This window comes from Amphiura filiformis, chromosome 6, assembly GCF_039555335.1.
Source record: "Amphiura filiformis chromosome 6, Afil_fr2py, whole genome shotgun sequence".
Classification (NCBI taxonomy): domain Eukaryota; kingdom Metazoa; phylum Echinodermata; class Ophiuroidea; order Amphilepidida; family Amphiuridae; genus Amphiura; species Amphiura filiformis.
In genome coordinates, this window is record NC_092633.1 from 66,096,329 (window position 1) to 66,110,430 (window position 14,102).

The 14,102-nt window shown below is 37.5% G+C and overlaps 1 protein-coding gene across 2 annotated transcripts; it reads left to right on the forward strand.

Moving 5' to 3' along the window:
• The first annotated feature begins 176 nt into the window (after positions 1-176).
• On the forward strand, positions 177-13,716 carry LOC140155850 (uncharacterized). 2 transcript variants are annotated; one of them, XM_072178842.1, is made up of 4 exons: positions 177-597; positions 8,191-8,407; positions 10,536-10,664; positions 13,316-13,716. In XM_072178842.1, exons 1-4 carry the CDS (start codon positions 508-510, stop codon positions 13,345-13,347), a joined length of 468 nt encoding a protein of 155 aa, XP_072034943.1. In that variant the 5' UTR covers positions 177-507; the 3' UTR covers positions 13,348-13,716. The 2 variants fall into 2 exon arrangements, with proteins under 2 accessions (XP_072034943.1, XP_072034942.1); XM_072178841.1 differs by having other exon boundaries at positions 182-597; positions 8,188-8,407.
• Positions 13,717-14,102: the final 386 nt, after the last annotated feature.

Here is a 14,102-nt window from a genome sequence, read left to right on the forward strand (position 1 = left end):
CTTGATATCCTTTTATTTCCAATAAATTGTGAGAAAATAGCACATTTTGTGATGAAGCGTATTTTAGGGGTGATAGGTCACTTTTTACCCACATTTCCGCATTGGCAATTTTCTTTTGAAAAAGGTCCACTTCTTGGGAGGTGCCGCACCCCCCCCCCCCAAGTCCACAGGCCTGTTAAAGTGTTATTGAAATTGATTTTAATATGTTTGGGTGAAATATAATTCTTGTAATGCATTGTCAAAATTACAAAATATAATCACTTGGTGACCAGTGCAAAATCCCGGTGAAAGATGTATTGTTCCATTCCACGAGCCAGAATCCATCTTTTCCCTCTTTTATTTCGACCATCACACTAATCATGCTAATTAGTAGAATTCCACCTGTTTCGATTACACGTGTCTCGCCACACAGGCATACACACACGGAGTATATAGGGATTCTAGCTGTATAGTTAGTAGCAAAACTACTAGGGTTAGTAGAAATTATCCAAGAATAGTATACCAAAAATGTGTGTACTTTATAAAATGGAGTTGACAAGTTTTCTAGCCCTAGCGGTATTTCTGGCGGGAATGATACCTGGTGTTGTATCCAAGAAGGTAAGTCGTCAAAATTATTGTTAAAGCATGAAAGTAAACAATATTTGCTAAAGCTTATTGGGGAATATCTTATACTATCGCAGGAAGCAAAATAATGATCACCATCTGCGACTCCAACAAAATTAGGGAATACCTTCCAAATTGTCATTAATACAATACAGTGGAAACTCGTTAATACAAGCTCTGATAATACTAAAAACCTGATAAGACGAGCTTGATTTTCATGTCCCTGGCACTGAATCCATATGTAATATGTGATGGATTAGACAAATTTCTGAAAAGACAAACTAAATTTTGTGGCCCCACAAATTTCGTATTAAAGAGTTTCCACTGTATGGTGGACTAAAGTAACACGTTAATTTGTTACAATTGTTGGTAGTGAGTTATGTTCGCGCTCCAGGCCGTAGCTAGTGGGCACGGGGAGCCACACACCCCGCAAATGGTAATCTAAAAAAAAGGTCCGCCTTTTTCGGGAAAACGTTTAAATTTAGCCCTTTTTGAAAGAAAGTGTCACCAAAAGGTTAATTTTTTTAACCCCGTACCTCGCCATGCTCGCCCCAATAAAAAATGTTGGTTACGTGCTTGCATTCACTCCCTTTGTTTTACTCCAAGACTGAAATTATATTTGGTCACACGTTGCATTTATGAGTTAAAATCATGGCTTAAAATAGGCATTTTGATTTGGGTAAACATGATGGGCGCCTTTATATGAGCGAGGGCCAGTGTTTCTATTCAAGCCCTAGTTTGTTTTGCAATATCATCTGATCAACAACCAATCACAGAGGCCTGTTTTCCAGCTAGAAGCTCACATAACTCTTACGATGATATGCACTCAACCGCAGGCCCGTCGGAACCGCTACGGCCGGTACGGCCATGGCCGTACCACTTTTCAGCCAAAAAAAAAAAGAGGAAAGGAGAGAAGAGAAGAGAAAGAGGAAAAAGGAGAAAAAAAGAAGAGAAAAGGGAGAAAAGGAGAAGGGAAAAGGTTAAATTGCACGTTTAGTAGGCCCATGCCTAAATCACAGTCGGGTCAATCTATAGCCTATAGGCCTAGGTCTGTGATATTTTACAAATTGAGTTCAGGAGTTTTTTGTTTTAAAAAGCAATGATAGTGTAAAAATGATGCACCAAATGGCTTCAATTGGACCTTCATTTTGCATAATTTCCAAAACTTCTCAGGGGGTACATCCCCCTCAGACACCCCCTGCGTATACAAACAACTGCCCGTTTTCGTGTCTGTATTTAACACCCACCACTTGATGTTTAAACCAATAATTCATAAAATAACAGTGAAAAAATGGCCTTCAATTGGCTTGTCATTTCGTAAATTTGATATTTTCGGCTTTTTCAAACTAATACACAATAATAGTGCCAAAATGGTCCACCAAATGGCTTCAATTTGGTCTTCATTTTGCAAAAGTTTCTCACTTCTGAGGGGGGCACATCTCTGCGTGCACAACTTGATGTTTACATGTAAAGCAATACCGGGTAATTTATAAAGGTCAAAACTTGTCCACGAATGGCTTCAATTGGGCCGTCTTTTCGGCCTTTTCAAACTTAAAATTTTACACAATAATAGTGCAAAAATAGTCCAACAAATGGCTTCAATTTCTTCATTTTGCATCATTTTCTCACTTCTGACACCCGTGTACGCAACTTTATGGGTACATAATTATAAAGCAATAATTCAGACAATAAGTTAAAACTTATCCACAAATGGCTTCAATTGGATGGGCCGTCTCTTTGCAAATTTTAGGCTTTTCCGAACTAAAATTTTTACACAATAATAGTGACAAAATGGTCCACCAATTGGCTTCAATTGGTCTTCATTTTCCTAAAATTTCTAACTTCTCAGGGGGCACATCCCCCTCAGACACCCCCCCACGTCGCGCAAGCATTTTTTTTGTTGAAAATTGGGCTTTCAAATTTACTATCATGTGTACTGCAATCGAAGTCTTATCATGAACTGGTAACATGTTTTATGGTTGATCATTTTTATTTTGAATGTCCTAGTTTTGAAGTTTAGTCCTATAACTTACCGTTGAAATTCTACTATTCATTTTCCAAAGTGCTTGAGCTTCCAGGGGGCTTCGCCCCCTTGAACCCCCATGAGGGGCTCTGCCCCTTCAAACCCCGCTGGGGGTTTCACCCCCAGACCCCCAAAATGGGCCATACCACTTTTAATTTGCTTCCGACGGGCCTGCTCAACCGTGCATAGAGTAAACAAAGACTGTGTAGAGACAATTCACTGCTTGCTTGAAGCTCTTGGACGAAAATTTGTGCTCAGGTGTATCGAGGTGGAAACTGCATAGATGATTAATATAAGAGAATCGTTTTTGTATACAAACCTTTCCATATGAACATGTACATTGCAGACAAATGTTGATTGAAATCATTATTTATCTGTCTATTAATTTGTTGTTCAAATAATGTTCAACAAAATGTGGAAGTTTATGACATCGATCAAAGCCCGACGTTGGGAAATACATAAATTATTGATGAATCATGAAACGTCGTTGAGGTGAAACGAAGGTAAATTCTATCGTTAACATTGGGCGGTTTGAATTTGCCCAACAGTTAGCTACATCATTGGGTAACATCTCGCCCAACTTTTTTGTAGTGTATACATGTATGACATAAGCCTACAAGGTGACCGGCAATAGGAGTCTATACGCCGTTTACACGTGGCCCATGTGAATTTGCAATAATATAATCAAAAGTGAGTAATATAGCTTAATGTTCAAACATTACTCACACATGACGATATTAGTATAATGGTTAGATATTTTAGTAAATTATAGCCATAATGAGCATGAGGAAATTGCGTAAAGCTGTATGCAATTATGACAAAATTCAAAGAAGGTGCCATGGATAAAACGGTACCGTTAGGTGTTATTCCGAATTTAGCAAAAAAGGCGTTATATATTACGAAATCAGCAAAACCTTTAAGCATAACTTTAACCCTAACCCTACCCCGCACCCCAACCCATTTTTTTCTCAATTCAGAATAAGGGGTGCAATAATTATGTGTACCCCCGGGGTGGTGAATTCTCAAAATGGCCTGCCAAAAATCGCTCCCCCACCCTCTGGCCGTGCCAACAAATCTTTACCCCCCTTTTGATGTGCCAAAAAATCATTGCCCCCCCCCCCTACACATCTAGATTTTGGGAACCTGAATTTAAAACCTTTGTCTTATCATATAATGCGAGCGCAGCGAGCAGGAAATTTTGCATATTTGATCGTTTTCCTAGGCTACATCTTTTTGTTCACGCCAGTGAACATTGAAACCATTTGCACCCACATCTCATATACAGTTTATCCCTTACATACCATGTGTCTTGAATAGCTATTGTAACCCACCAAAACTGTGGTCAAGAGGCTAGGAAATAATTCCTAATTATCTCATACCCTCGTGTGTATGCCTTTATCTAATCCTACTCCCCATGACAAGGACAATTTAGCACATTTAATCTTCAGTGAGACTGCTCAGAGTAGGAAATTTTTTACTAAACATGTTTGCAATTGGCTTATAGCAATCACATGCTGACAATACACACATAACTGATTGGTTAAGCAGGTCACCATGGTCAGTATAATTAGCTATAATTTTATTTATTTAGTGATAACGCATCATCTGTATAGAAACCTATTCAGCAAGCTGTAATAGGCGGTTTACTTCAGAATATAACTACAGCGCACAAACTGTTAGTTAATTGGTTGTTTATTGACTCTTGTAATAACCTGGGATATGAGATATCTCTGACAAAAACTAGCAAGACCATGCTACCATGTAGTGTAATGTGTTTACTTTAGTGATTTAGGCATCTAGAGCTATCTAGCATCTGTATAGGAAACTATTCAACAAAATAATTTGAGATGTTACCAACATGCAGTATTCCTGAAACACATTAGGCGATTTGCTTCAATGAACATCAAAGCAGACGGGTACCAATCGTTTTGATACAGTCTGTACAGTGGACATTTTGATGTAATACTGAAAGTTACACCAAAGTAGAGTACTATTATACACCTGATCCGTGAACTTTGTATTTTTAAAGACAAATTCTTGTTAGGCATTGCTAGTGGAAATCGGACAAGACCAACCACTATTAATGATTATGAGCATTTCTTGCATTTTGTTGATTATAGGCCTATTGAAGTTGAATTCTCCGCGCATGTTGTTGTTGTGATCATTATTAAGACTTGAAGTATTAACAGAAAGGAGATATTAAAATTGTCTCTCTAGAATTAAGTCATTCACCCCCCCCCCCCCCCAGACGCAAAGAGAAGATACTTTCAAAAGAAATTTGCTTTATGTCTTTAAAAACCTAAAATTTGAGCATAATATGCGTGCATTTTCACCCAAATATTTGTATTACATCAATAGAATAGTATATAAAAGTTGAAATATCCTAAGGCAGTCGGCCATGATATATCGTGCATAAACTTGGCGCATTGTTTCAACAACAAATGTTATTTTGAACGACTCGCGGCGGGTCCTGATCCAGTTCACCCCCCCATAAAAAAAAAAAAAAAAAATCTGAATTGCCTTTGTTTTGTATTTTATTTGCTTAAATATGGATAAAGTTTGATATCTGTTACAGATGAGAGATATCAATTAGTTTTATAAACGATTTCCTTTGACCAGTTTAATATGATTCAAAAACACAAGCTGGGAAAATGTAGAAAAGAAAAGAAAAGAAAAAAAAGATATAAATATAGATTTGGTGTAAAAACAACAGTTATGAAGAAAATCTTAAAAACGTGAGTTTTTGGCAATATTTGTTCGGTACATCATAACAAAAAAACACTCTTTCCAAAATATTTTATTTTGTTTTTATCTCAATCTTGAGGCTCCATTTCAAAAACGGTTTTTTTATTTTTTGATATTGGCCTTATTTTTTTGAGATATTGACCATATAAGGCATCAAAATGAACTTTTTAAAATTCACAAACGCCTATTTGTACAGAATGATGCCTAAAATCAGAAATAGACCAAAATATACAAAAATGGGAAAACCGTTTCTTGAGTCGATCATGCTTCATACGATGATCATATTTGCTTACCTATAGATGCTGTATTTATTGAGTTATCGTGTACCTAAATCGTCATTTTACCGAGAAAATGAACATTGAAATAATGGCCGTTGAAGTTTAAAGTGGTCACATTTTGCACTTACATCGAATCTCACATGAGAATGCGGCAGTTTTCGTTTTTCTACCTTACTAATACATGAACATCGGGTAAATCCACGGCCCCTTGAGAAGTTTGAGCGAAATCCATTCATAACTTGATATGTAAATCGGGTGAAAGAACTTGAAAAAACCCACATTTTATGAACTAAAACGGAGCCATTTGACCACTAGGTTTTTGTGAAATCAGTGCTTCCGTGGTGTTTCCATAAGATGCGCCGCGCATGCAGATAAGCGTCGCGTATGCGTAGCGTATTTGTGCGTTAACAAATTGCGCGATACGCAACGCGATACGCTGTTGCGCGCGTGTACCCTGGCTGGTACAACAAAGATTTTCTTTCCTTTTCAATTTCAAACACGAGTGGAATAGTGAAATAAAATCCTTAAAATATTGCAGTTGGAGTTTACAAATCTGGATTTTCATTCCTTGTATTTATAAAAACATAACAAAGTAAAAACATATCAAAAAAACTCAATTTCGCGAAAGAAACAATGTCTATAGTACACAGCCGCGTTAAGTCACGCGTTTATCGCAAGCCGACGCTTGTTCCAAGGTTCGAACCCCGTCCAAGCCTTTTCTCACTCTCTTTTTTTTCTTTTCTTTTCTTTTCTACATTTTCCCAGCTTGTGTTTTTGAATCATATTAAACTGGTCAAAAACAAGTATTTCTTTTTTTTTCTTTTCTTTTTTTTATTTGATTGGAGGATAGGGGCAGATTATGCAATTATGTCGGAAAGTAATTTTGTTAGGCATATATGCTGTCAGTCATTCCTAATTAGAGTTTTTAAAGCGCAAAATCAAGTTTCAAACGTTATTCTGATTTGCTATCCTGAGAAAAAACACTTACGAAAGATATAAGCCTATCCTATAATGATCATATTTTGGGAAAAAGCTTCCCAACCCCCCTCTTCAACAAACATCCCCCTCATCACTACCCCTATTCATATAGATAGGCTACCCAGCAAACACAAAACGTTTTCGACATCATTCGCAAAAGGTTATAAAAGGTTGTCAGAAAACGTTTAAATGTCGGGTTATATAAAGGGTATATTAAAAGTATAAAACGTTTTCATAACCTTAAAAAACATTTGTTGATAATCTACTGCTCAGCAAACAAAAATGTTTTACAGAAAACGTTTAAATGTCGGGTTATATAAAGGGTATAAAAACGTTTTAATAACATTTCAAAAACATTCTTGAAAACTTGGTACAAAACATTCTAAACAAAATGTTATTTTGGGGTTGAAAAAATATTTTGCGAAAAATGTTTGCCCAAAATATTTTCAACAACGTTTTAAAAACGTTTTCATGACCTTTATATAACCCGACATTTAAATGTTATTAAATGGTTTTGAAAAAACATTTTAAGAACATTTCTGTGTTTGCTGGGTTCAAATATTTTAACATAATGTTATTTAAGTATTTACACAATATTTGGCAAAAATGTTTGCAAAAATAGTTTACAATAACATTTTTTGAAAACATTTTAAAAATATTGTCGCAGTGTGTTTTCATACAAAACGTTTTAAAACGTTATCATGACCTTTATATAACCCGACATTTTAATGTTATTAAAACGTTTTTACCTAAACCAAAAGCCAAAATATAACTTATTTAAAACGTTTTTAAAACGTTTTTATGTTTGCTAGGATATACACAAGTAGTCATAGTTTGATGATGACTTGTTTTTCACCAAAAGACCGAAAAAAATTTGATCATGGAGCGCGAGATTTAAATGTTAACCAGCTAACCGTCACACGCGCGAGATTTAAATATTAACCAAAGGCAATATTGTGCCGTGAGTAAAGGTTCAAAAAAGAAATAAAGAGGCAGTGAACAGAGGTGAAAACCGTCTATATCATTGAATCTGCATGGGGAGCAAGGACTAATCGTGGTTCCCCACACAAAAATAGTTATTGGTAGGTGTTGTCCGTATTCCATATGCTATGGGCGTAATATAGAAACGGTGCCAAAAATATCTGTGCCAAAAATCGCTTGCCCCCCTTTCGACCTGCCAAAAATGCTTGCCCCCCCCTTTTGGCCTGCCAAAATCTTTGCCCCCCCCTATAATCATGATAATTCACCACCCCGGGGTACACATAATCATTACACCACCCCTATAATGCCCCTTTATAAAAACATTCCGACCCCGTTTTAACTTGTAACCCATTCAAACACGTTTTCACAAAAGGTAAGAAAAGGTTGTCCTGAAACGCTCGGGATCAAACGTTTAGATTTCGGGTTATACACATATAAACGTGTTAATAAATAATAACACGTCTTATTTCCTCCCTCACTCGCTCCTTTTTCCCTCCCTCCCAACAAATTAACTTTGCTCCCAACATGCCCAAACAATTCATAAAACTTTTGTTTTTTAATTTTCTCATGTTTATGCAGCAGCGGGAGGAGATTACCGAAGGAGATTTAGTTACCCACGCTTTCTTCTGCCAAGTATCGATAGCGGGAAGGAAAGATGGTCACTTTGCTTTTGGGTTGTTTGGGGAACTTGCTTTGAAGACTGTTGAACACTTTATGTACTGCGCTCTTGAGCAAAACAAATATCAAGGATACAGAGATACTCTCATTCATCGAGTTGTGAAAGGATATTATTTGCAAGGTAAGGATTTGATATTGGTTTTTTTAATCAGTTAAGTTAATGAGGAAGCAAGATGCCAATTATTTTGACCTTACTGTGACCATAAACATCAGTGATGAAGATGGATCTATATGCTTTGTTTTTATGATGATGATCAATCATGGGTTATTGTAAGACGGCATGACAGAAGTTACAGAGTTTGAAATAGGGGACGCACCATTTGATACTCAGGGGGGTAGGAAGTTAGGGTCGGGGAAGAATTTTTTCGCCGCCGAAGGCGGCGAAGTTTTTTTTTCGCCGCCAAAGGCGGCAAGTTTTTTTTTTTTTTAATTTCATGCATTATACACAGTTAGGTGGGGGAAGGTTTTTTTTTTTTTTTAGTGTTGGTGGGGAATGTTTTTTTTTTTTGTTTTTTTTTTTTTTGAAAAACTTCCTACCCCCACCCTGAGAATCTAATGGTGCGTCCCTAGCAATCACTTGCTGGAGAGATGGCTAAACCCAAGAGCTAAACCCAGTCCCTCTCAGTAAATCATCGTAATTAAGTCTGATTGGGGCTCAATATTCCTCTACACGCATGGTCAATCAACCCCTGTCGTATTATATTGATGCCCATTACGACCCACCCCGAGGGGGTGAGGTGGGGGTGGGGGCGTAATCGACTGACCCGCTGCAGCCCCTGTCATGTGTTGGGGCCTGAAATGATGTTTTAAAACAGTCATGCTTCTCTGAAAGATTAAAGATAACAATCTTGCACAATTCAACTGTGTGTTTGATTCTCTGAACAGATTCATCGGGATCATTCATAAAAATCACTGCTAAGCAAAATATTCTCAAATCAGATCCAAGATATTCAGTGGTGCAAAAATTATGTATACCCCCAGGTGGTGAAATATGGGGGAGGGGAGGCAAAGATTTTTTTTGGCACGGCCAAAGGGGGGGCAAGCGATTTTTGGCAGACAACTTTGAGAATTCACCATACACCCGCCCGGGGGTACACATAATTATTGCACAGCCCCTAAATGAATTAGGTACTCACTAGAAATAATATTTCGATTCCTATCAGGAATGTTCACTCTGGTTCGGTGAGTGGTAGTGTTTCTAGATGCTATCGGCAATGTTTGTGACTGATCTTGATGACGTCACATGAGATGGTTGCCGATTGATGATCTGATCGTAGATTCGATCAAGTCTGTACGACCCTCGTCTTTGTTCATTGTGGTGTTGCCTCTATCCAGATGGCCTCTTTGAGCCAGCGAACTGTAGTTTGCCTCTTGATCGATGACTTTGACCTCCTCCCTCCCATGAGTTGCTGTATGTTCTGCTATATCCATAGTGCAGTTATGTCCACGGCAAATTCACCGTGGCCTTTCCAGCCATAAACCCGCTTAGTGAAGATTAACCCGAGATATGCAGTACTAAACCGTTATAGTAATCGATTGTCCAATGCAAATTTATTACCACGTGATAATATTAATCCAATGAGCGATCGAATTGTCCGCTATGGTCGACTAATCCAATCGATAATGACGCTATTGACATGTACGGGCGGAGCTCCACTGACCGAATTTTGGGGTATTTTTCAATGGGTTGCTTTCCTTTACTCATCAAGGCGGTCCCCTGTTATTATAAGGACTATGCTAATGATTTAAAGATTGACATGTAGAGAATATAAACCATACTTGATTGACAGAAAGTATACTAAATTTGTACCTATTACGGTTTCGTGACACCTCTCTTCCAAATGCGACCAAGCCAGTGCGGCCCGGGGAAGCAAAGTGTGCATTGGAATAACACGGGAGGTTGGATATAGATGGTAGGATTTCTTTCTCATACAGATGTATGGTCCCTCGTTATTAAAGCTTGTACCGGGTTGAAAATTCAGATATTTTGAAAAGAATAAGTAATTGAAACATAGAGCAAGTATTAAAATCATATAGCTTTTATACTTTTTGATATATGACGCTAACTAGTTCATCTCCTATATCTACAACACAGCGCTACCAGTAGGGGTCAATTGCCTATTGCGAGTGCCCCTGTGTTGTGTGCATACATGTAGGCAACAATCAATAACTGCATGATGCCGTATGTTTCTGAAGTAGATGATTTTCTCGGCGCTTCTGACTGTTTGAATATGTGTTTGATTATTCAGGAGGTATTCTCAAAGGCACAAAAGCAGACGAGACGTGTGATGAAAACAGTATATTAGGCGGGCCTTTAGAAAACGAATCCTATAAAACCAAGCAAATCAAAACAGCTTGGTTAGGTATGCTAGATCTAGGTAAGTGCAGTAGCGCATAGCTTATAGCGTAGCCAGCGGAGGGGGGGTTCTTCTAAAAAAATGAAAGACAAAAGTGCCCCTGTGGCAAAAAATAATGAATCTGGAGGGCAAAGGAAAAGAAAAGGGGAAGGAGCCCCGATCATAGGCCAAAATATTGCAAAATAGAATGTTTTGGCACGCATTGTCACAATAAAGCCCTTTTCGTCCCGATCATGGGCGAAAATAGTGTAAAATACCATCCTTCATCCAGTCAGTAAAGCGCACCCGGAGAAGGAAAGTGCACATTGCTAGATTTGTGATTAAAGCGCACCTGGAGAAGGAAAGTGCAGATTGCTAGATTTGTCATTAAAGCGCACCCGGAGAAGGAAGTGCACATTGGTAGATTTGTCATTAAAGCGCACCCAGAGAAGGAAAGTGCACATTGCTAGATTTGTTATTATAAAGCGCATCCGGAGAAGGAAAGTGCACATTGCTAGATTTGTCATTAAAGCGCACCCGGAGAAGGAAAGTGCACATTGCTAGATTTGTCATTAAAGCGCACCCGGAGAAGGAAAGGCACAAAGTGCACATGCACATTGCTAGATTTGTAATAGCGCGCACAGATTTGGCAGAAAAGGGAGTGTGCATTGTGGGTCTACCCACTAAGCACTAAGCAGTCGATATACGAATTGCAGCCCGGAAGTGGAAAGTGCATACTTATACATAGATTGTAACAAAATTGTACAAGTAATAATAATCATGATAATGAAAGAAAGTACACGCACTCTACGCAGGAAGAGGAAAACACACACTGCTATAAATTTCTAATAAATTGTCATCAGTTACATACAATTTGATTCAAGAGACATTCCGTCAGATAACTTTGCGTAGGGCCTATATTATGTATACGCGTATTGTACATGTAGGTTGTATGTTCGAATTACTATGGCCGCATTGTAATGCTTATGGAAGTAAATTAGTAAGATTTGAATCAAGGCTGTTTGCAACAAACATATGTGTTTTTTAAATCAATTTTAAATACAAAGATTAGATCGATGGATGGTCTTATTAGTACATCAACAGTCTGCGATAGATTTAGAAAAATAAGTCTTTTAAGGGGGTACTACACCCCTCGATAAATTTGTGTCTATTTTTGCATTTTTCTCAAAAACTAATAACACACTGGTAACACAAGTTATGTATATTATAGGGGCAATGAATCCAATTACTACACTGGAATTTCAATGACCCAAGACGAGCGGTTCGTTATTTATGATAAGAAATATGGTACCGCTAGGATGTACCTCTTTTCTTATCATAAATAACAAACTAGGGGCCTACTTGTCGTGAGTCACTGAAATTCCAGTGTAGTAATTGAATTCCTTGCCCCAATAATATACATAACTTTTGTTACCAGTGTGTTATTATTTTTGAGAAAAATGCAAAAATAGTCTAAATTTAACACAGGGGTGTAAGTACCCCTTAAAATAAAGATTGGAATTAATTTCGAAAGTAGTGACCTCTAAAAACGATATACAATTCAGTTTAAAACTTTCTGCCAAGATGTTGCCATATTTATCATTATCATTGTCATCCATTAACAGCAGCATCGTCATGATGACGTCATCGTTGTAATTGCTGTCGTTATCATCGGTACCATTTTCATCATTATTACCGGGTGTCCCAAAAAAGGTTACATGTAGATTTTTGAAAATAATCTAAGTTAATGTTAACAATTCAGTATAAATGTCCTTTTCATGACATAATCTATTACCCTCTACTAATACCCCTGTGAATGTCAAGTTCACAACGTTCGTATTTAGCCCGCATTCCACGCATTCCTGAGCAAGCCGTTTACAACGTTTACACGACATTATGCAAAACGAGGTTCACTGCATGCCCGTACAATACATTTAGCGGGTCGTTTGAGTTGGTACAGCCATAACCTGGCAGACGCAGTATACTTTTCTGTTGAACAGAGAATTAACTTGTTCAGTTTTATTTCGAGAGTCTTATAGGCCCTAGTATATAACACAACAGCGATTTCAACTCAACAAAACCCAAACAAAGCCTAAATGCAAATTTTTATTAATTTCATTATATTGATGGCAGCGTGCAGAAATGCATCATCAAAAAAGTGTTCCTCTCTAATGACCATATTCCGCTTCCTTTATTTTTTACAACCAAGAGTCAAGAAGATCTAAGACGAGCAATATTTAATTTGTCAATGGTTCTTCAGTGCAATAAGTTCATCCATAAAACAACAAAAAATAAGAGAAAAATAAAAAAGTAATAAGAAAAAATATGAAAGCAAAGATGTGCTTGAATGTGTACAACTTTCGTTGTATGATATTTTGATGATTAGTCACTCTTGACACCCCTGTCATCTTGTGTTCATAAGTTAAGTTGCTTTTCAGCTACGGAGTTGAAACTTAGCAAACAATTCCAAGAAGGGTGAATAAATAATATCTGAAAACACGACAATCTTTTGTTGAACCATCGCAAAATGCGGTTCATTTTCTACATGTAACCTTTTTATTTTTCTCCTTGTATTATCATTATTAATCGGTAACCTATAAAGATAATGCTTGTTTTATAGCTGTGTGAATCAGATCTTTGTCTAATCATATTATTATTATTGTTTCTATTGTTCTTCATTTTGTATTATTCAGGTGCTGACAAAAAAGCTGCCAGTTCTTCTTAACGTTTGTCAATACTCCATGGTTAGACGATACACACGTGCTCTTCGGTAAATTAATAGATGGTTTAGATACAATTCAGGCTATCGAAAACATCAAAGTTGACGAGGACGATCATCCGAAGAAGAAAGTTAAAATCAAAACATGCGGGAAGATTATTGTTGATGATCCATTCCCTATAAAAACAAGATCATCACATGACGAATTTTGACATGTTTTTAACCTTCACCAACGTTGAATCGATGCATCTTTTCCATGCTCACACTATCTTCTGTAATCTTATACAAGTCATTGTCGTAAGAGAAGTTTGTAATATTTCAAGCACCTTGCTTTTAAGCTCCGTAACGTTTCGGCGAATTTTCAAAATTGAGAACAGAATAGGGTCAGTCCATGTCAAAACAGACTGAGTGTACACCCACCCTCTTGGATTATGCTCTCCTTTGGCTCAGGGGTACCTTTCATGGACCCCTAGGTGAGGTCACAAGAAAAAATTCAAATTCAATTTCGTTTCCGAATGGCGGGCCATCTAAGTTTGGCGACCTTGACCAAAATTGGGAATTTAAGGTGTCCAAATGACAAAGCGCTCTCTTTGAGAGGCATTTTCTTCTTAATTAAATCAGTTGTGACCCTCTTTTTGAATGTGGTCACTCACTGGCTGTGTCTGAAATGCCTAATGCCAAAAAAGATTGATTTCGGAATTTCGTTGGGATTTCAGAGGGGGTCAAAATCAGCATTTCATACTGTTCAATCAAATTATCTT